Below are 24,792 nucleotides of genomic sequence, written 5' to 3'. Positions count from 1 at the left end.
CTTGGGTTCAGAACCCCCTCCCCCTTACGAATAAGCTACATGAGTTGATTTTAATTATTTTTTTTCTTGAAAATATTTCTAATGCATGTCAACAACGTCTTGCATACCCATAAAGTCAAAAATAATTCAAAATAAGCCCTTTGGAAAAAAAATACCTTCACTGGTTATTATAACAGAACTTATAATAACCAGTGAGGGTATTTTTTTAAAGAGCTTATTTTGAATTGCATATATTTTGGACTTTATGGGCATGCAAGACGTTGACGTGCATTAGAAATATTTTCAACAAAAAAATTAAATCAACTTGTGTAGCTTATTCGGATGGGGGGGGGGGGGGGTTCGGATGGGGGGGGGGTGGTCCTGAACCCAAGCATCTGTGAGATCATCAAAGTTGTGCATGTGGACGTATATTTTATGAATAAATAGGTTGATGTCTTCCTGGCAAGCAGTTATTTACACTAATCTGAAGGGGAGATGTGAATAAAGTTTTTTCGAAATTCCCAACTCAACCAAGTCATTTGAAAAGAAAAGACTACATAAACTGGATCCATCATTTGCGTAATGACAAGTTGAGGTTCAAGACATTTGTATCAAGAACGTTTATCGTCTGCGACCTGGCTGAACGTCTTCCTTTCTCAATTTCTTCTTGCGAAAGAACGGGCTCAAATCTACGGCTCCAAACTTAACTGTTCGTGACTTGTCATGTTTACAGTGCTGCTGATAAAATAAACCGGAATAGACGGTGTGATGTCATAAATTAAACTCCGATGGCCACTCTCTTAGCGGCGGGTAATTTAAAATACATGATAGATTAATATTGATTTAATTGTTAATCAATTAGGATTTTTGTAGTTAAAGACTGTCAATTACCATATCAGTAAGCCATACTTTATTCATAAAAGCGACTATGTGGTTAGGGTCGCCTTTCCCTTTAATTAACTTTAATATTAATATATACCATCCCCCAATGAAAAATTTCAAGCCCCTATACTCAATGCTGTTTTGATATGAAAAATGATGGGGGAACATTCACTACTAGAATTTCATACAATTTGTCTAAAACTAACATTGACATGAAAGGAAAGGGGGAGGGGAGGGGAATGCTTAACGTGTAAATTTTATTTCATGGGATCCAATTTGCATGGACTACCAATACTTTATCCTTACTCTCGTCAGTTTCTTCATGATAATGTAATTTCCTGGGAGTGGTTTCTGACATGATGTAAATTGACAAATGTGTATTTTGTTACGGTTATAATATTGTGGATAGAGAACCCAAATAAATTAGTGGCCCCCTCGAAACAGAACTATTCCACAACACTGAATTTGATCTTGGTACTATCGGATACAGTATATAATGAAGATCTCCAAGACATCGGCTATCAAGATATCAACTACTATTGTGCGTCCTGAATATAAACAAGATCTCCAAGTTTATCTGTACTATATATAGATTGTATTGTAAGTGGTCGAGATCTCTAAAATCTGTATATGTAGTGTACTTGTCAAGATCTCTAAATTTTTCTGTATAAATATATACGCTGTACATGTACTTGGTCAAGATCTCTAAGTTTATCTGTATAATACATACATGTATCCCTGTTGGGTATTTGGCAGTCTGATTACAATGGGCTCCCAGAAACAAAGCTTGACTAATATCACTGTACAAAGTATATACAGAAAAACTCTGATATAGCGAATTTCTGGGGACCCTCTATAAAAATTCGCTATACGTTTATAGCGAATTCATAATTCAAATATAACGAATTCGTTTTAAAACTGATTTGTTCTACATGTATATCAGTTCTATAAGAAAGTAGCAATCGATATACTTGTGTTTGTATTGTCTTTAAGAGAAATGAAGCCTATATATTTTCGAGAAGAAATATTTTTATGCAAGAAATTTACACATTGATTTATATACATGTATGATAATTTATCTTGATGGATTATTAAGTTATGCAAGAACATGTAGAGAGAGAAATGTCAACAAAATTTTGCGCAATACATACATGTACAGTCTATTGCAATTGTCATTTACTTGTTGCTTTACAAAAATAAAGGAGTGTACGATAAAATAAATGCAATCAAACTTCAAACTTAATTAACGAGTAAACAATACCGACAATATATTTCCTAAACATATGTGTAAGTATTGTTTTGCGTTAACAACCTTTTTTGAAAAAATACAAACAGAAATTTTGTAATAAGTGTGGATCCTTTAACGATTGTTAAAAATCACAGAGTTTAAAATGAAAAAAAATAAATTCGTTATAAAAGGTGATTTTTATGTTCATTTTTAATTCAAGGGGAATAGGAATTTACTTCGTTATATCCGTAAATTCGCTATATCCGTGTTCGTTATAGACGCAGAATTTGATATTAATAGAATATATATAGAATTTGCAGGGGAAATCGTTTTCACTTCGCTATAGCCGTAATTTCGCTATATCCGTGTTCGCTATATTTGAGTTTTACTGTACACCTTCATGCAAGCTCTGCATTTGAAATCATCACAATTATAATTTAATACATTAGTGCTACATTTACACCCATCAAAAAAAAATTTGGCACATCAAACACTTAAAAGTAACTGCATATATGACTTAACCGGATCACTGGTATACCATTTCTCATTTCTGAATTTAAAAATCATAATGCATTTCGATGACGGAAGACAACTGCTCCCCTCTGTCTCACTGACTGAGTTTTATCATGTGTTGTTATTTGTGTCGGTGACAGAAATCCTGCCCCGGCATGGTAGACAGTCGACATGGAGTTCCTGCTCGAGTGAGACCGTGACAACGCATGCTCGCTGTGCTGGAACGTGACGGAGTGGATGATCTGTAAATACATTAACAAACAAGACCTACACTTCAAATGAAAAGGGACACCACTTTAGATCGACAGAGAAGCTGTCCAATAAGAAAGCCACGAGAGAAAAATCTTAAAACCAGAAACATGCATGTTCAAGCTTACTACACAGTAAAGCGAGATCCAGTTGCACAAAAGTTAGCTAATTTTAACTGACAATTAGTGCGCAGATATAACACTATATAAATGTAAGTCTAGAGTAAATTACAAGTTAACTGTCAGTTAAAGTTAACTATTAAACCTTCATGGAACAGGATCCCCAGATCACTTCCTCTCAAAGATGAGGGGCAAGGTTACTTCCTGATATTCAGTCAAAAACCTTTTCATTACATATTTATCAAATTCTATGCACTAATTTTAGAAGTGCACATTCATTTGAATTATCGACATCAAAGTGTTTACATCCATTTGATATTTGTAATGTGACAATCGTGAAGTTACGTAAGCAGATGTGACATCTCAATTGAGTTTAAAGTAGTCCCCGGACATTTGTTGGCACTTATGGCTCGTGAAAAGCCCTGGTACACCCTATAAAATCCATAGGGAAAATATCAAAATATGTAATGAGAACAAAGAATCTCCGATGAAAGTTGCTGAGGGATGTACATTGTTTTATGTCAAAATCACAGGGCTGCTAAAATCCTATTTGGTCAAATACATACAAAATTTAATGTTCTGCAAGATTTTATAACCAGAGTGCTGTTGGTTGCAAATTTCAAGTTTCTTTTCAACAATTTGTAAGCATGTACATGTAACAGATGACTGAAAGTTTGACCTTATGAAGTCTGTTTAATGATCCCAGGGCCAGTTTTCAGTGCTATACTGTTGCAGGTATGCAATGTCTATGCTGACCTGTTACATGTGCATGCACCTTCCAAGAAAATATTTTTTAAAGGACAATCATTGATGAATGTTCCTCCTTTCAATTTATTTTTGAAAAGTGCACATAATGCACATCAACAGTACATGTATCGTGATTTTCGATAATAGTAAAAAAACCTATAGTAATCCAAATCTGTACCAAGTCTTTTCCTTTCTTCAAATATCAATCACCAAGTACTTGATAAAATATATCAGTCTTGTTAAATCAGATTCCTATAATGTGTTGATACAGCAATGATCAAAAGCAACAGGCATTCCATAGCAAACCTTGAAAAAGATCTTCCAAATCCAGAGGTAGATGGGAGAGGAGTCTCGGGTCGATTGTTGAGTGTGGTATCAAAGTTCTCATCTAGGAATCGCCTAACGTTGTCCTCCTCATCCAACTGAAAGAAAGAGACTTTTTACATGACAACATCTACTTACCTAACATTAAAAAAACAAGATGTGTTTGTGAAACACAAATGCCCCCGATAATGGCCTATTCCGAAGATGGTCAAGGTCACAATGGCAAATATCTTGGTACCAGTAGAAAGATCTTGTCAAAAGAAATGATCATGTACAATATGAAAGCTCTAATATTTACCATTTAGAAGTTATGACCAATGTAAAAAAAAAAATTAAAAGTAGGTCAAATGCCAAAAGGTTCAATACCCACGGAAATTTATTGTCACAAGGAATACTCATGTGAAATATCAAAGCTCTATCACTTACTGTTCAAAAGTTATTAGCAAGGTTAAAGTTTTCAAAAAGTAGGTCAAACTCCAAGGTCAAGGTGTCAAAAATGTTGGTACCCACGGAAAGGTCTTGTCACAAGGAATACTCATGTGAAATATCAAAGCTCTATCACTTATTGTTCTAAAGTTATCAGCAAGTTTAACGTTTTCAAAAAGTAGGTCAAACTCCAAGGTCACGGGGTCAAAAATGTTGGTACCCAGGGAAAGGTCTTGTCACAAGGAATACTCATGTGAAATATCAAAGTTCTATCACTTACTGTTCAAAAGTTATCAGCAAGGTCAAAGTTTTCAAAAAGTAGGTCAAACTCCAAGGTCAAGGTCATGGGGTCAAAAATGTTGGTACCCACGGAAAGGTCTTGTCACATGGAATACTCATGTGAAATATCAAAGCTCTATCACTTACTGTTCAAAAGTTATCAGCAACGTTAAAGTTTTCAAAAAGTAGGTCAAACTCCAAGGTCACGGGTAAAAAATGTTGGTACCCACGGAAAGGTCTTGTCACAAGGAATACTCATGTAAAATATCAAAGCTCTATCACTTACTGTTCAAAAGTTATCAGCAACATTAAAGTTTTCAAAAAGTAGGTCAAACCCCAAGATCAAGGGAAAGGTCTTGTCACAAGGAATACTCATGTGAAATATCAAAGCTCTATCACTTACTGTTCAAAAGTTATCAGCAAGGTTAAAGATTTCAAAAAGTAGGTCAAACTCCAAGGTCAAGGTCACGGGGTCAAAAATGTTGGTACCCACGGAAAGGTCTTGTCACAAGGAATACTCATGTGAAATATCAAAGCTCTATCACTTATTGTTCAAAAGTTATTAGCAAGGTTAAAGTTTCAGACAGAATGACAGACAGGACAAAAACAATATGCCCCTTGATCTTCGATCTCGGGGGCATAAAAAAGAGGCTTCATGAAACCTAACTATACAAAGGAACAGAGTACTACCAACCTAACTATACAAAGGAACGGAGTACTACCAACCTAACTATACAAAGGAAGAGAATACTACCAACCTAACTAAACAAAGGAATGGAGTATTACCAACCTAACTAAACAAAGGAACAGAGTACTACCAACCTAACTAAACAAAGGAACAGAGTACTACCAACCTAACTATACAAAGGAACGGAGTACTACCAACCTAACTATACAAAGGAACGGAGTACTACCAACCTAACTAAACAAAGGAACAGAATACTACCAACCTAACTAAACAAAGGAACGGAGTACTACCAACCTAACTAAACAAAGGAAGAGAATACTACCAACCTAACTAAACAAAGGAACGGAGTACTACCATCCTAACTATACAAAGGAACAGAGTACTACCAACCTAACTAAACAAAGGAACAGAGTACTACCAACCTAACTAAACAAAGGAACGGAGTACTACCAACCTAACTATACAAAGGAAGAGAATACTACCAACCTAACTAAACAAAGGAAGAGAATACTACCAACCTAACTAAACAAAGGAATGGAGTATTACCAACCTAACTAAACAAAGGAACAGAGTACTACCATCCTAACTAAACAAAGGAACAGAGTACTACCAACCTAACTATACAAAGGATCAGAGTACTACCAACCTAACTAAACAAAGGAACGGAATACTACCAACCTAACTATACAAAGGAACAGAGTACTACCAACCTAACTAAACAAAGGAACAGAATACTACCAACCTAACTATACAAAGGAATGGAGTACTACCAACCTAACTATACAAAGGAACAGAATACTACCAACCTAACTAAACAAAGGAACGGAGTACTACCAACCTAATTATACAAGGGAACAGAGTACTAGCAACCTAACTAAGCAAAGGAACAGAGTACTACCAACCTAACTAAACAAAGGAACAGAGTACTACCAACCTAACTAAACAAAGGAACAGACTTCAAATAGAATACTACCAACACAAGGCAGGTGTGACTGGTCGACAGGGGATCCTTACTCCTCCTAGACACCTGATCCCACCCCTAGTATGTCCAGGGATCCGTCTTTGCCCAACTCTTAATTTTGTATTCCTTATATAAGAGTTACTTATGAGATTGATCATATCTTGACATTTTCACTTCATATGAAACAGTATGAGGTATAATGCAAACACATTATTAGAAAAATAATGCACAAATTATTTTACGAACACATATACAGTGTACATATATTTAGAATAATGCATTTTTGTTCTCTTTTTTCCCCTGATCTTACAAGGTCATTGATTTCGTCTGAAATCTTTGATTTTTTTTATTTCCAGCTGACATATATTGCGTGATTCCATGAATGATGTAGAAGATGCAGTACACAGACTTTAATTAGCTATTGTGGCAGAAGACATGTAGCAGGTGTAGCTAGACTAGGACAATTTTATTTGTTTCTTTGAGGTGTTATTTATATTTTTGGGTGACATATTGCAGACTACTAATATTTTATTTGTTTCTTTGAGGTGTTATTTATGTTTTTGGGCGACATATTTATTGAAAATGAATAATTTTCTGTACTTTTCCGAAGACTTTATAAATACTTTTCCCTGATTTAGCTAGCTTTTAAACAAATCAAACATTTGTTTTTGCCTTGGTGCACCAGCAAAACTTTGCAGTGCACATGGTGTGAAGTGAGGGAGTTGACACAATTTAACTAAAAATAACCTGTTTGAGTTATTAATAAAGAAAAGATGGACAGTAGCAACTGTGAGCAAAGGGAGATAATTCACTGTGACCAAAAAAATAACTAGTGTGTGTTATTTTTCTAATAACATGTTTGCATTATGCCCCCACTGAATTATCTTCCAACCTAACTAATGTTCATTTACAATATACAGTGTACCTACTACCAACCTTTACAAAACATCCAATATACTCATCCAAACTAAGAAATATTTAAAACACTGTATATTGAACTCTAAATCTGCAATCTATACATTCTATCAATCTAATTAAAATTAGATCTTTGATCCGCTCATGCAATCGCTACAAGCGGATCAAAGATCTAATTTTAATTAGATTGTACATTCTATTTGACATTGATCTTCTGTAAATGACCTTGGTTGAAGATCATGACAAAAAATAAGTCAAAATCAATTATCAAGTCAGGACACACCTTCAGAAGTAGCTATAATCAGGACATGACTGCACCGACAGATCAAGACATGACTGCACCGACAGATCAGGACATGACTGCACCAACAGATCAGGACATGACTGCCTCGACAGATCAGGACAGGACTGCACCGACAGATCAGGACATGACTGCACCGACAGATCAGGACATGACTGCACCGACAGATCAGGACATGACTGCACCAACAGATCAGGACATGACTGCACCGACAGATCAGGACATGACTGCACCAACAGATCAGATGGAGAGCAGGAAGACAGTCAGATCTCTCTGTACCCCGAAACTTTGTATACTGTAGATTCCTTATTTTACGTGATTACTTATTATCGCAAAATGACTCATGGAGGTCAAATCGCGAGAAAATAAATACTTGAGTGCTCTGTTGATAAAGTGTTTTTGCATGTATTTTAGCAATATAAAAATAAAAGTGAGAAATATTTTTTTCACGAGTGATGTTTTTTGGGAAATTACGCGTTAATAAATTCTTTGTGTATATTAGGGAATTTACAGTGACACTGATGTCCAGTATGGCAACAAATTAATAACAAAAGTTATGGCCAAGTATACAGTTTTTCAAAAGTAGGTCAAACTCCGTGGTCGAGAGGTCAAAAAGTTTGCCACATAAGGAAAGGTCTTTTTACAAAGAATACACACATCAAATATAAAAGACCTATCACCATCCATTCAAAAGTTATGGCCAAGGTTAAAGTTTTTGTGGACAAACAGACAAAATAATATATGCCCCCTGAATCTCCGATTACAGGGGCATAAAAACAACAATTAGCAATGCATCAATCCTAAAGATGGATAACCCTTTCAAACTTGAACATGCAGACAGATATTGCAGCTAAAATGTGTGAGAACCTTGAAATATTTTTTATTAAGGACACATATTACAAACAAAATTGGATGCATGAGTTGTATATATTTTGGTTGTAATTAATACAAATATCAAATTCCTTGAGTATAAGGAACTTGTATATTTTCTCTGATGTTCAAAAATTGCAAAATATTGCCCCTCACCAAATAACTCTACAAAAAGTTTTCCCAGTCTATAGGACAGAATTAAGAAATCATGGGGGTATTAAAAATCATTAATTTTGATATTTTGTGCATTTCATTACAAAAAGATATTAAATTTAGTATCCATTTTCATATTTTTTTTAAATTTGTAGCAAGTGGCCTTAAATACACAATGAGATATGAATTGAAGTGACAGTGTACCATTGTCGAGGAGTCTGGTCTGGCTCTGGTTGCCTGAGCATGGCTTGTACAACCTCCTGCCTCTCTTCTGTCTTGGCCATCTGGAACTGATCAAAAAAGTATCTTGTAACTTACATTTTACTTTAAATGATAGAGCAGAGCCACAGCAAGTACTCTTACAATTCTTTTTTGAGACTACCTACATGTACATTGAATAAATATTAAAAAAAATCTTCCCAAATATATACTGGCATAGGAAGGTAATACATGTATATTGTATTATCAATGTGGCCCATTTTTGATGCATGCAGACAGATAAAAAATTAATTACCATTCATTTTGTATATAGTATATTCATTTCAGAGAGAAAGAGAGGGAGAGAGAGAGAGAGAGAGAGAGAGAGAGAGAGAGAGAGAGAGAGAGAAACACAACTGAAGAAGGTCATCTCAATGATCATTCTTCTGTAGAATTCATTACCAGAATTTTGTAATCTTTGCAAAAGGTACTGAAATGTCTGCAATTCATCATCAGACAAGGTAGTAGAATTGGATTCTGGGATAGGGGAATTCCCAATGGCAAGATAAGGCTCTCTTCTAGATGTAAATTTTGGACGCCAGATGTGATACATTACATTTGCTGGAAAAGAACATACAAATCAAATTTCCCATTGATTTTATTTAATATCTCTCTTTCGTTTGAACATATTTCATTGTAATATAATCACAAAGGGATCAGGCACAAGTTATAAAAACTTAGACCACCCATTCCCTATATACATGGTAATAACATAGATACAATGTGTTTCATAATATACATGGTGACTATAAATAACATCAAACTTGAATACGAGTATACTAGGATATATTCAATATTAGACATGGCATCTAACAACATTCTAAATATACTGCATATGCTAGATAAATGTACATCACTAGCTTATAGATTAAATCGATTACTTTGTTTAATAAATGTGTGAATAAGAGATAAACGATTTTTATTTTCCTTACTGCTGAGAGAAGTAGAACTGTGTGTTCACTATATCTAAATATTAAACATCTTGTTCAATAATTCATGTCTGACATTTCTGTACCTACAAGTACTACAAGAATAGAAATAATGATAGTCATCCTCTACTAATCCACAAGTACATAAAGGGCTGCCGACGATATTGCTGAATATTTATTAAAAACGCAGTTGAGTTGAAGCCTTAAATACTGGTGTGTATGATATCTAAATACCTCTCTCCTAATGATAATAAAAGGGAATGGCTTTTTAATGTTACTGAAGCATTTCATATATTTGTTAAAGGTTCAGATTGCCTTGTCTCGAAAGGTAAGGAGTTTCATTCCTGTATGGCTCTTGGAACAAAGAAGTTTTTATAAATTTGTAGTGTATGTATATCTTTGCGTAGTCTTGAAAATTTCTTGTTACATAAATTGAGGAACGGGATCTAATACTTGGAAAAATATTTGATAGATAATCAGGAGCTAAATTACGGTTTACTTCCCAAATTGTTTTTTATCTAACTCGTTGTTTTCCTTCTGATGTAAAATGGTTCCCACTCAGTTTCAATATACAGAGATTCTCTTGATGACAATGACCTGTAACTATTCTAGCAGCACTTAATCAAACCTTTCCACCCTTTCTGCATCAGTTTGACTACATCCGATAAGGATTTTCGGCCAAGTCTAAACCCCATTTTTTGGCTTTGACTAGTATTGTATCAATACATACATTGTAGGACCAACTTAGATCTTGAGAGAAAATAACCCCTAAATGTTTATAATGTGTAACAAATTCAAAACCCCCTTTCACACATTCACGGATCAGGAGCCAGTCGATGCCGGATGCAAAATTCTAATCATCCAGCGTGATCCGGCATCTTTGGGTTCTGAGATGTCGTAATGCTGGTGTCAACACTGTCTTGTCACGATGCAGACACGTAAAGCATCGCTTTCTCTACGGATAAGCACAGTAGCTACCAATGTCTCTAGAAAAAAATCCTGGTCGGTGCTGGTGTGATCACAGAGGGTACAGAAGATCACGGTCTTTACCGGTCCTTCCATGCTTGTTTCACAGAGATACACAGATGTCCACGGATTATCACTGTCTTTCTCCCCTGCGTTTCTCGTGACAGTCCATGTAGTTTCTGGAAATGATCCATGTACAAACCGTAGACATCTGTGTTCTTCAGCAGAAAAGTTTCGTACACAGATGACCGCGGACTTTACACAGACACTTCGGTGGCTACATGGATGTCTCCATTGATACACAGAACCTACACGGATTAATATGGAGGGTTTTCATTCCGGACTGACCAAGCCGGATGGTCCCAAACAACTCCAGATGCATGTGCGGTTTATACATGGTGTTGACAGATTGTCACAAACCATCACAGATTGATGATCTTGGATGATCCTGTGTCTCATCTGTGCATGTGTGAAAGGTGCTTAAAGACTTTCTGAAATAATAGATTCAGGGTGTTTGCAGTTTTTGGGGTTGTAAAAAATATTGCTTTAGTTTTTTGTAAATTAAATTGAGTAACCATTTTTTCCTTACATAAGGTATATGTTCTGAGTGACCTTGACCTTTCCAAAATTACCTTGCTCCAAAAGTCCCTGTTTCAATGAATATTTGTGATAAATTATGATCAATTTCTGATGGAAGGTTTCTGAGATTGGAACTTTTACAGCAAAAACTGTTGAAATAAGGAACTTTTATCTGTTCTGATTGAAAGACCTTGGTCCAAAAGTCCTTGTCTCAAGGAATATTTGTGATCAATTATATCAATTTCTGATGAAAGTTTAGGAGATATGAGCTTGGACAGCCAGACAGACAGGTAACTATATGCTCCCTCGAAATTTTTCAGGGAGCATAAAAATAGCAAAGATTGTAATATGGACCCTTTAGGGACACCAGCATATAGCAGTTTTATTTTTGAAAGAGCATCTCTATCAAATATGTTTTGTGTTCTGTTGTCAACTTGTTATGGTAACTTTTGAAACAATGAAGTTTATGTCTATGCCACATGTTTTCATGTGCCAGACACGATCAAAAGCCATTCTTTCATGACATGTGATAAATGTTCTCTCCAGTCCTCATTTTTTGCCAAGATAACTTGACTTAATTTTTCACAAGGAATCTTTAGGTAATGTATTACCTGTGACTACAGTGATAATGAAACCCAGGACATGTCTAAACCCAAGACTTTGTCCAAACTTGAGCTCGGCAACAGCATTAGCTGCGAGGGCTGCAATGATGGCTAGTCGAGACAGACGTGGAATTTGTAGATATACGGACATAATGATGATAAACATGAAGAACATCAGATGCTGTCCCCAGGACATTAATACTGCCAACTTGTCCTCTGTTAAATACATGAAAAGTTTTAAAGGTACTGTTAAATAAAGAAAGACAATCTAAATAAAAATACATATGAGTAAATATCATATTTGCCAGAGAATCAATCACTAATTCTATGACTTTGTGGTACAACTGGAAGTGGCATAACTGGCCAAGAAATCAGGCTCATGATTTGGTTAACAGTAATATTGTACTTAGTATTTTGCTTATCAAAAGCCATTACATTGTTGGTAATTTCACCCTACACCTGCCTGATGTATAGTAAGGAAAGCAAAAAATACAACAACAAAAACAATTTTGGTGTAACCCACCAAAGTTACAAGACATTTTCACTTCAGTTTAACCAAGATACAATGAATGTTATTTTCAGCAAGCCTTTAAGTGTAAACAGTAGTAGCTTTATAGTTGAGAGCAAACAATAATGCCAGGTAATGTTTATTGTAGTCTTGAGTGAAAAGTCCAGTAAATATGATTTTCTGATCAATTGTGGTACATATACATGTAGATACTAACAATGTCATAAAAGGTTAATATGAGTAGAACTGTAGATAGTGTGAGATTTCTTTGAGAAAGCAAGAAAAAGGATCTGGTCATGTCACTTTAGATGTACATTATTGTATGTATAAAACTCCAAAATGAAACAAATTCCACAAATCTGCTAACAAACAAAATTCATCACAATATGTATGGTATATGCAGATATATCCTACCTGAGCTGCCCAGAATATGAGAGAACCAGCTTATTTTCTTCTCCAAGTCCCTCTGCATGGTTTGCACAGTGCTCATCAGCTTGGTGACAGAGGAGTTGATCTTGATCACATTCTGGTACATCTCCAGGTAAAATTTGGTCATTTCCTTGTGGTTCTGTAGCAATTGCTTAGAACTCTCATCTGTGAAGGAATTAAAAGTGCTCCATTTTTTGTAAGTATATTCAACAGAGCTCTGTGATGACTAATAATCACCCCACATTAGAATAATGAAACAGACTTTCATTGTAAAAGTCAAAATTTAATACTTTCAGTAGCTAGAAAACTGAAACTCAAAAATTTTGTAATTTACAGCATTCTGATGATATAATTTCTGTATTTACAAAATATTTTAAGTGGAACTGTTTGACTAAATATGATTTTAGCACAGTAATCAGAGTTTGACACTTTTTTCATGATCCTGGGGCCAGTTCTGCCATGACTATGTTCAGTAACACCCAGAATGCATATCAAATAAAATTTTAATCTAGAATTAAAACAAGAGGCCCATGGGCCTAGAATCACTTTTCTGACACATTGTAGAACAGTAAAAAATTCTCACTAACCAAGATTCATCAATTAACAAAGTTTGATGATGTTAAGTCAAATAGTCCCTGAAAATTTAAATGTAACTGTTCGAAAGTAGGTCACGGTGACCTACATTTTGGTCGACACACTCTGAAGACTCAAGACCCATCAACTGACAAAGAGTGATTATTGTAAGTCAAATAGTATCTGAAATATTCAAATATAGCCGTCAAATTCCAAAAGTAGGTCACATTGACCTACTTTTTGGTCAACAAACTATGAAGACTCAAGATGCATCAACTGACAAAGTTTGATGATCCTAGCTTTCATAGTGTCCAAAATATGCATCTAAAATTGAAAATGTGAAATTTGAATGTCTGCAAAATTCAAAAAGTATGTCACTGTGACCTACTTCTTTTATAAATATGTTCTGTGGCCTCTAGACGCATCAACTTACAACTTCGATGATTCTAAACCTCTCGGTATCTGAAACAACAACCTAAATTGTATTCATAAATTATTAGCCATAAAATTCAGAAAGTAGGTCATGGTGACATACTTTTCACATGACGCAGTTCAAGGTCCCATGATCCATCAACTGACAACTTTTGATGATCATAAGCTCAAAAGTGTCCAAGATATTCATCAAAATCCATTTAATAATAATTACCTGAGAAATTCAAAAAGTAGGTCACCATGACCTACTTTTGAGACAACATGATATTAGGTTCTAAGATGCATAAACTGACAAAATTTGATGATCCTAGTCCTTATACTAAGCAAAATATCAAAGTTTTAACAAAACAAAATTTAAGGTCAACTTTGAAGTGACCTTGAGACCACACCCTTTGCCCCAGGATAATGCCTTGAACAAATTTTTATCTACAACCTATCCTCATCCTTATGCATAAGTTTGGTGATAATTTGCCCAGTGGTTCTTGAGAAGATTTTTTAGCAACCACTACTTTTGTTTGTATTTTCCTAATTATCTCCCCTTGTGAAAGGGTCACAACCCTGGTTCTTGAGATATAGCCCTTTTCCCAAAAAGTTGACGAACACCGCACGCCAGACATATGATTAGCTCTTTGAGCCTTCGGATCGGAAGAGCTAAAAATTTACACAAGAAACGCCCCATATTCATTCAATTACCTTGTCTAGCAGTCTGTGCTAAAGATATTGGACAGTTGGACCTGAGAGAAGAGATCCACATTGGACCTGCGAGAAGAGATCCACATTGAACAGTTGGACCTGGACCTGGGAGGGGAGATCCACAACAGACAGTTGGACCTGAGAGGGGAGATCCACATTGGACAGTTAGACCTGGACCTGAGAGAAGAGATACACATTGGACAGTTGGACCTGAGAGGGGAGATCCACATTGGACAATTGGACCTGAGAGGGGAGATCCACATTGGACAATTGGACCCGAGAGGGGAGATCCACATTGGACAATTAGACCTGAGAGGGGAGATCCACATTGGACAGTTGGACCAGGACCAGAGACGGGAGATCCACATTGGACAGTTGGACCTGGACCTGAGAGGGGAGATCCACATTAGACAGTTGAACCTGAGAGGGGAGATCTACATTGGACCTGAGAGAAGAGATCCACATTGGACAATTGGACCTGAAAGAAGAGATCCACATTGGACAGCTGGACCAGAGACGGGAGATCCACATTGGACAGTTGGACCTGAGAGGGGATATCCACATTGGACAGTTGGACCTGAGAGGGGAGATCCACATTGGACAGTTGGACCTGATAGGGGAGATCCACATTGGACAGTTGGACCTGAGAGGGGAGATCCACATTGGACAATTGGACCTGAGAGGGGAGATCCACATTGGACAGTTGGACCTGAGACGGGAGATCCACATTGGATAGTTGGACCTGAGAGGAGAGATCCACATTAGACAGTTGGACCTGAGGCCACATTTAAAAATATGTTTGTTTCCCCTCTCCCGACCCTAAATTTCAGAGGAAGGTCGGTGGGTAGGTAAAAAGTTTGTTTTTTTTTTAGCTAGCAGAATTTTATTTATTATGAAATTCCCATAACCATTAACAATGCCCGATACCAAACGTCGTGAAGCACATCATCCATGTTTCCTCATCAAACTCGTATAGTCAGTTCTCGCGTAAATTCTGCTTTGATTGCCACGTTTTGCAATTAGAGAAGGTGTCGATATTTCGGACAGTACTTCATGTATTTTGGAAATGCTCATTATCTAACCACTAAACTTAGGCATTGGACTACATGTATACATATTGGTTGATTCGACGAACATTGGGTTTCATCAGAATTTTCTCTGCTATTTATGCCACATACTAACACTTAAATAAAGTTAGGGAGAATGTTGCAACTATGGACAATGGTGTTAGTTTTGGACACATGGTGTTATAAAATTGGTAAACTCGGTTGCTGTCTTTTATTTATGGTTCACTGACATTTTATGCTTTTGTTTTTTTGCACATTATCTTAATTTGTATATGATAGTGATTTTGATTATATTTTTAAATGATATCGGTAGATCTAGTTTACCAGAAAACGTTTCAACGGGACTTGATTTTGCCGATCAAACAAAATGGATGCTGACATCAACCAATCAGAGCTGAGTTACACATGTGCATATAATTAGGTGTTTTCCAGTTTGTAAATATAGCATTAGTTCAGAAATAAGTTAAATTGAAAATGCTTCTGATTGACTGTCAAAAATATCGCATCCGTCCGAAATATCAACACTTTCCCCTACTGAAGAACACAACTTGCACACTGGATGCCCCGAATTCTCTTGTTTCCTCGCTCCTCGTATAGACAACATTTCTCCATCTCGATCTTGCAGATCACTAGTCCGAATTGCGAGCCGAATTCAATGTTAAACTCACTTGTAACTAATCAATAAAACAATCATGATTCTTGTACTTATTAATATCGATTAAAAGAAAATATCAATCCAAAATTCGATATTAAACAGAAACCAACAGTTGTAGTCAACCGAATTTTCACTGCCATTTGAGCAAACGAGTCTCGTGACTCAAAACAAAGCTCGACAGTTTGATAAAATGTTTTCAAGAGACTGTTTATGTGATGAAAGAACCCATAAAATCGATATTAGTAAGTACAAGAAGAATCGTTTTATTGATTAGTTATGAGCTTAAAATTGAATTCGGCTTGTAAGTATTTGAAATCAGCCAGAGAATGCCGCCTCCAGCTGGAGGCGGCGAAATTTCTAGATTTCGGACCAGAACACCTCCTGTATTCGTATTATTATTTTTTAATTTTGGATCGAAACCAAAGAAGATATAGAAAATTTTTGTCATTATAAAATACTGATCTGCACCAGAAACGACCTTGAAATTTTCTTAAAATTAAAAAAAAAAACTTCATCAGAATGGCGTAATAAAAACTTATGGGTCGGTGTGAATTTTCAGACTCGGTCGGGCGAGGGGAAACAAACAATATTTTTATTTTGGCCTGAGAGGGGAGATCCACATTGGACCTGAGAGAAGAGATACACATTGTACAATTGGACCTGAGAGAAGAGATCCGCATTGGACAGTTGGACCTGAGAGGGGATATCCACATTGGACAGTTGGACATGAGAGGGGAGATCCACATTGGACAGTTTGACCTGAACCCGAGAGGGGAGATCCACATTGGACAGTTGGACTTGAGCGTGGGGATCCACATCGGACAGTTGAACTTGAGAGGAGAAATCCACCTTAGACAGTTGGACCTGAGAGGGGAGATCCACATTGGACAGTTAGACTTGAGAGGGGAGATCCACATTGGACAGCTAGACCTGAGAGTGGAGATCCACATTGGACAGCTGGACCTGAGAGGGGGGATCAATATTGGTCTAATGAAGTCCTTCTTTGTGAGTAAGTCATTGTGTAAAGCATTCTGAAAAAAAGAAATACATACACCAGTCAATGTACCATACCTAATTTTTTCAGAGCATCTTGTGCTTTTGTATGAATTTGGCCCAAATCCTGAATAATATTCTTATAATTCTCTTGTTGTTTTTCCTCATGAGAAGCCATTTTTTCAGCAGTTATATCTACAAATAGAAAATGCATTCATGTAATAGACATGAAAAGTGTCAATATATTTACAGTTAATTTGTGCTGATCAATCATGACAGATAATTATTGATAAATCAAATTTAAATTACAATCAACCCATTTCATTTAATCATTATTTTTCGACTCTGTAGAAAATTTCTTAGTCTCTAAACCTTTCTTTTGTGTGCATTCAATGATATTAATCTTACCATCTTAGTTTCAGATCTAATTTTGCATTCAATTTGATGATTAACCTCTTGGGCACATTTTACAAACAATTCAGAATTTAATTCAACATACCAGTCAGCATGTAAATATATTCTGAACAATAGCAAAAAACACAAACTGCCATTTAACAAGCTACATAGTATGTTGCATCACTTATAATTTGTACCCTGAACAACTAGCTGAAAATAATATTGTTACTTGCAGTTATTTACAAAATTCGAGCATACAGTGTACCTCATAATTTCTATGTAAGTAATTATCAGAACCACAGTGAGTTCAATTATTCAATGTATTAACAAGAAGATTTTTATGCCCCCCCCCCCCCCCCCCCTATAAAGGAGGAAATATTAGTTTGCACATGTATGTTAGTCAGTATATCGGTAGACAAATGGTGTCCACTCAATAAGAATCCTTCACTTGACAGTCATCAGATTTGTTAAACTGGTTTCTCCCATTGATCTTGAGGTCAAAAGGTTAAGGACCAAGCTGGACATAGTAAGATATTGTCAGCTCAATATCTTGAGAACAGATATAAAACTTGGTACACTGGTACATCCTAAGAAGTAGATGAACCCTATTTTATTTATTTTTTTAAGGTCACAAGGTCAAGGGTCAAACTACTCTGGACATAAGTCAGCTCATTATCTTGTGAACACTCTGCATGACAGACATCAAATTTGGTGCAATTTAAAGTTGGTCCTTTTCAATATTGCCACACAGGTGCATATATATGTTTCTAAAACATTTCTTGTTTTCAAGTTTTACTTGAGTTTGAGGGTGAAGGTGTGCCCGCAGACTCACATTTTTTTTTTCAACTTTCTTGCGTCCCCTATAGATTTCATTGCATCTAGAACACAAAATCTTGCATTACAGAGATCCATGTTATTGAAGTCCTGTTCAGTACCTAGCTTCTGTCTGATGTTCTCCACCATCTCTGCAAGCTGTTGATTTCCGGTGGCTATCAGGGATTTCTCCTGGCGAAGATTCTTCATGTTATCCTCGACATTGGTCATGATGGTGTCGTGAGCTAGCTTCAATTGCTGGTGATTTCCTAGCAGTTCCATCTGACTGTCATACAGTTTTGTGACTGTTTCTGACGTCAAAGAGTGCAGTACCTCCTGTCCTTTCTACAAAGTACACCTGTATAGTGTATATTGCATTGATTCATTTGAAATAGCTAATTAGTGGATTTGCCTTAATTTATATGGATTGTAATCTGAGTACATATATTGTAAGTCATGAACGAAATCTTGAAAAATTTTAGGTTAAAACAAGATGTATTTATGAAACACAAATGCCCCCGATAATGGACAATTCCAAAGACGGCCAAGGTCACAAGGGCAAATATCTTGGTACCAGTAGAAAGATCTTGTCACAAGAAATGCTCATGTGCAATATGAAAGCTCCAATATTTACCATTTAGAAGTTATGACCAATGTCAATTTTTTAAAAAGTAGGTCTAATGTCAAGGTCAAAAGGTTTAGTACCCACAGAAAGGTCTTGTCAAAAGAAATACTCATGTGAAATAGCAAAGTTCTAGCACTTACTGTTCAAAAGTTATTAACAAGGTTAAAGTTTTCAAAAAGTAGGTCAAACTCCAAGGTCACAGGGTCAAAAATGTTGGTAGTCTTGTCACTTATGTGAAATATCAAAGCTCTATCACTTACTGTTCAAAAGTTATTAGCAGGGTTAAAGTTTCAGACAGAATGACAGACAGGACAAAAACAATATGCCCCTCGATCTTCGATCTCGAAAATATTAAATAAAATATGAAGCGCTTTCATTTTTAAAAAATCTTCAGACGTTTTACATAATTATGTTGTTATGACTATAACAATATAATGACGCCACAATACAAAGGGAGTCATTTGGAGCGTATTATTGTGACGTAATACAAAGAATTTACATTAACCTATTAAGCGTAGGTCTAAATGAGCGAATGAAATATTTTTCTTTTTCTCTCCTTTCCACTAAATTGTCCGTGAAAAGTTTGTTAAAAGGGAAAATGTTAAAATGTCCATTTCCACACGTCTAAATGTTCACTCAGTTTTATTTTACGGTATTCTGGTACTTGAATGTGTTGCTTATGTACACGGATTCTGGCTCTAAGAGTTGTTCTGTCTCTCCGATATACATAAAAATGAAAGTGCTTACGTTTTACAATGTGTTGTCATATTTTATTTAATATTTTAATTTACCTATTGATTACCGGACACTGAGGCAATTTTTCATATTTGGATATATATATATATATATAAGAAACTATATATATATATATATATATATATACACATGAATTAAAAAATATCACAAAACCGATGGAGTATACTTGACTAGATTTTTCAATTCTTCAATAGTATAACGAATTATACTCCTGAAGAATTGAAGAAACTATTTGAGTACATGTATACTCCATCAGCTTTGTGATATTCTTATACTACTACATGTACTTGTATAGATTTTTATTGAGTCATTTCTGGATTATATATATATTTATAGTGAAAACAGGTTAGATCTAAAATCTCTTGGAAAGTCTTTTTGCACCAGAATTTGCTTCATTGACTCTAGCTGATCGTCAGCAGCAGACACCAGATCGTGAACAGCCATCTCTGTCAATCTGCGGAATTGATTTTGTTGTGTCGCGTAACACATGGCCCTCGCTCTGTTACCAACAATCTGGTAGGCATTCCATGTTGGGCCATCCATGTTTTTTGTACACTCTGCAATTGTCTGAAATCAGAAAGAAAAATTGTTCAACCAGTCATGAAATTTCCAAAACTCTGGAAGCTTGACATGAATAGTGAGAGGAAATAAGATGTTCAGTTGTACGCTGATCAAAAGAAATTTATGGCATAGAATATATTACAGGTTACTTTCGGTATCTTAAACATGAATGTGTTGATTTTGTTGAATACCCTGAAACTATTGAAGTTAGCCACTAGTCTCAACCTTGTTTACCAGAATGAGATACAGTAAAACACTGTTACAGTGAACACGCTTATAACGAATTCATGCTTACAGTAAAACACAGTTACAGCGAACACGCTTATAATGAATTCATGCTTACAGCAAAGTGGTTTCCATTCCCTGTAGATTTAAAACACAGTATGAATTTGATGGATATAATCATGAATAACTACTATAACCAATCAATTGTTTGTTCCCAGTACATGGCTATAAACGTGTTTTACTGTAAATAACTTGAAAACTCTCAGACATCTCCAATAGTAATATCGAATACACGGATTATCTTAAAGCATTTTTCCAGTCCTAAGCACAGTATTTTCATCAATGATGTCAAATTCAGGCTAATTTTCTGCTTTGTTAAACATAATGGTAAGCAATGTGACACACTGGTAAACTGCACTGAAAAATCAGCAGCATTGTCTCTCTTCACTAACAAGTTATCTGGATTTTTTCACCGATGGATCTTAAACAATACACAAATAATGGGCCTCAGAGAAAAAATTAAGAAAACATTGACTTAGGTCTGGTTTTCATTTGAATTCAGAATGCACCAATGGACTCATCATTTAAGATATCCTTACACCTCAAATGAATTTTTCGTGTCCAGTGCACAGATTCTCGCATTAGTGATAACCCTGACTAAGATATCGATTCAAATAGTTATACAACTCAATTCATTATAGTCCCATGGGGATCCAAGTTAGAATAGGTCCTCAGTACCCCCTTGCTTGTTGTAAGAGGTGACTAAATGGGGCTGTCCTTCGGATGAGATTGCAAAAACTGAGGCCCCGTGTCACAGCAGGTGTGGCATGATAAAGATCCCTCCCTGCTCAAAGGCCATAAGTGCCAAGCATAGGCCTAAATTTTGCAGCCCTTTAATGGCAATGGTGACATCTACATATGAGTGAAATATTCTCAAGAGGGACGTTAAACAATATTCAATCAATCAATACATTATAAAGAAACTACTTTAACATGCACTGTCAAAACATGATAATAAAAATGTAAAATTGTTTGCAATGGAGACAAATATGGGTTGAATTGATAGGATTCTGGTTTAATTCACAGGTATAACCTCTTATACTGGGGGAAAAGGGATAACCTGAAAGAGGGAAAACTTTTCTAAAGAAGTGAAAACTTAGCTATTTACCAATTTACAGAGAGACAGAGAGAGAGCTAATCTTAAAAAAAATACTGGTTGATGGGTGTATACAGGGATCTAAGAGACTAAAAATTTTCGGACAACTAAGTTTTTCATTCGTACAAGTGAAAGTTCGAGTTTACTTGCCCAAAGAGCAAGGGAGACAAAAAGTTAATGTCTATCCCTGCTAAATTCCCATTTTTCAATATGGAGTCCACTCTGACTCTCTTCTGCACATGTCAGGATATAAAAGCAGGGTTAACAGTCCGAAGAATCTCGGATTAAATATCAACTAGAGTACGGTTGACAATCGATTTTATTATACTTTCATGTAAAATACTCGAATCTGATTGGTCGAGAAGCATTTGAAACAAGAGGCCCATGGGCCACATCGCTCACCTGAGTCACTTTAATACATGGAAAATGAATTTCCCATTGTTATTCCATTAATGGTTCTTGAGAAGAAGATTTTAAAAGATTTTTCCTATATACACACATATAAAATATGGTTTCCCCTATTGTGGCCCCACCCGACCCCTGCGGGCCATGATATGAGCAACTTGAATCTGCATTATGTCAGGAAACTTCCATGTAAATTTGAACTCATCTGGCTCAATGGTTCTTGAGAAGAAGATTTTTCCTATATAAATACATGTAAAATATGGTTTCCCCTATTGTGGCCCCACCCGACCCCTGGGGGCTATGATATGAACAAACTTGAATCTGCATTATGTCAGAAAGCTTCCATGTAAATTTGAACTCTTCTGGCTCAATGGTTCTTGAGAAGAAGATTTTTTAAAGATTTTTCCTATATAAACACATATAAAATATGATTTCACTTAGTGTGGCCCCACCCGACCCCTGGGGGCTATGATATGAACAAATCTGAATCTGCACTATGTCATAAAGCTTTCATGTAAATTTTAACTCTTCTGGCTCAATGGTTCTTGAGAAGAAGATTTTTAAAGATTTTTCCTATATACACACATATAAAATATGGTTTCCCACCCGATATAAATATGGGGCCCCACCCGACCCCCGGGGGCCATGATATGAACAAACTTGAATCTGCATTATGTCAGGAAGCTTCCATGTAAATTTGAACTCTTTTGGCTCAATGGTTCTTGAGAAGAAGATTTTTTAAAAGATTTTTCCTATATAAATACATATAAAATATGGTTTCCCCTATTGTGGCGCCATCCGACCCCTGGGGGCCATGATATGAACAGACTTGAATCTCCATTATGTCAGCAAACTTCCACGTAAATTTCAACTATACTGGTACAGTGGTTCATGAGAAGAAATTTTTTAAATGACCCCACCCTATTTTTTTTTTACACTTTTGTGATTATATCCCCTTTGAAGAGAACCTGGCCCTTAATTTGAACAATTTTGAATTCCCTTCAACTAAGGATGATTTGCATTAAGTTTGAATGAAATTGACTTATTGGTTCTGGAGAAGAAGATTTTTAAAAAATTTCAGTGTATTTTTACTGATTTGCTATTATCTCCCCTTGGATAAGGGGGTTGGCCCTCATTTGAACAATTTTGAATCCCCTTCACCCAAGGATGATTTGTGCCAACATTGGTTAAAATTGGCCCAGTGGTTTTGGAGAAGTTGAAAATGTAAATGTTTAACAGACAGACGGACAAACAGACGACGGACAAAAAGCGATCAGAAAAGCTCACTTAAGCTTTCAGCTCAAGTGAGCTAAAAACATATTGTTACCCTCTTAGAACAGAAAGCACGCCCTCCAGGGTGATAGTATCTAGCAATGGGTAACAGTACTTGACAATGGGTGATATTATAAAAAATTATCACATGCGTCAAACTTATGCGCGTACAGTTTGCCGTAGATTGTTAGACGACGTCGTTTGAGCATTTGTAATAAACATGAGATATACGAAAAATCGCATAACAGTGATTGATCAAATGTCAACAGACGTAAGTCTTTCTGCTTTGTTGTTTATAACATTCAGTATAATAAAACAAATATTGCATGTAGTTGAGGGTAATATTGAAAATTTTCACCCCTTGAAATACCATTGTCAACCTCGGCTATGCCTCAGTTTTCTCGGGGTGAAAATTTTCAATGTTACCCTCAACTACATGCAATATTTACATAATGAAAAATAGAATCGATAATCGGAATCGAAGAGCCAAAAAGGATTGACAGTCGACTGTCAGCAACAATCGTTTCATCACTAGTATGATTTAACCTGTGTTTATATAGTATCATAAATCAAACCATGACTGGCTTTATCACAGCATAGCCATACCATTCCATTATTTATCGCTGCAGCCCTGTTTCGCACACACATTCCTGTAGTCTGCTGCACTCACTTTATTGGTATTGTAGCACCACCACTTTATTATAAACAAAGTTTCTTACCATCTCTGGTGTACACACAAAAGTTGGTCTTTCCTCTGCATCAGATTGACAATTCAAGAGCTGAACAGCCAACTTTCCTAATTCCTCCTCGATCAAGTCTCCGCATTTTTTCTTTAAACTGTATACAACCTATCAAAGAGTACAAAAATGAAAGTGTGTCCATATGTATACATAAACAATTCAACAATGAAAAATATTGCCAAGTAGTTAGCAAATTACAATGTGATAGCAGGCATCTAGTGGTGACATGTCAGTAAGTGTACTCGCGAATTTGAGAAACTTTTCGTCAGTTGACACAACTTCGAACTTAGCTCCGCTCTTGCTGAGCGAGCTGTCAACAATATGTTGGACATGGTCACCAAACAACCAATGTTTAATGTTTTCTAGTACACATTCCGACTCATTGTAATGTCCAATTAAAACGAAAACAATCAATAACAGTTTCATTTCACAAGGATCATCTCTCAATGTGTTGACAGGAAGTTCATTTAAAAAGCCCCTCGCACAATGCAAAAACAAAATTTGATTGGTTGAAAATAGTAATAT

General features: G+C 36.0%; 1 protein-coding gene across 1 annotated transcript; it reads right to left on the bottom strand.

Moving 5' to 3' along the window:
- Window positions 1-347: 347 nt before the first annotated feature.
- Window positions 348-24,764, bottom strand: LOC125675739 (protein brambleberry-like). The gene is made up of 11 exons (XM_048913532.2): window positions 24,466-24,764; window positions 24,247-24,375; window positions 20,290-20,475; window positions 18,650-18,872; window positions 17,397-17,513; window positions 12,891-13,070; window positions 11,978-12,184; window positions 9,295-9,453; window positions 8,839-8,924; window positions 4,024-4,139; window positions 348-2,844 (listed from the first exon to the last, which is right to left on the bottom strand). The coding sequence occupies exons 1-11, from the start codon at window positions 24,691-24,693 to the stop codon at window positions 2,724-2,726; spliced, it is 1,752 nt and encodes a 583-aa protein (XP_048769489.1). The 5' UTR covers window positions 24,694-24,764; the 3' UTR covers window positions 348-2,723.
- Between the last annotated feature and the right edge of the window lie 28 nt (window positions 24,765-24,792).

Source organism: Ostrea edulis, chromosome 1 (genome assembly GCF_947568905.1).
Source record: "Ostrea edulis chromosome 1, xbOstEdul1.1, whole genome shotgun sequence".
Taxonomy (NCBI): domain Eukaryota; kingdom Metazoa; phylum Mollusca; class Bivalvia; order Ostreida; family Ostreidae; genus Ostrea; species Ostrea edulis.
This window is presented reverse-complemented; position numbering and strand designations above follow the sequence as displayed.

Bases quoted from the DNA above. Each gene is read 5' to 3' on its own strand.
- LOC125675739 (XM_048913532.2), bottom strand. From the start codon at position 24,693: ATGAAACTGTTATTGATTGTTTTCGTTTTAATTGGACATTACAATGAG. The intron at 12,185-12,890 runs GTAGGATATATC...TGTATTTAACAG, and splicing joins TCATATTCTGGGCAGCTCAG to AGGACAAGTTGGCAGTATTA. The intron at 9,454-11,977 runs GTAATACATTAC...GTTCTTTTCCAG, and splicing joins CATTATCACTGTAGTCACAG to CAAATGTAATGTATCACATC.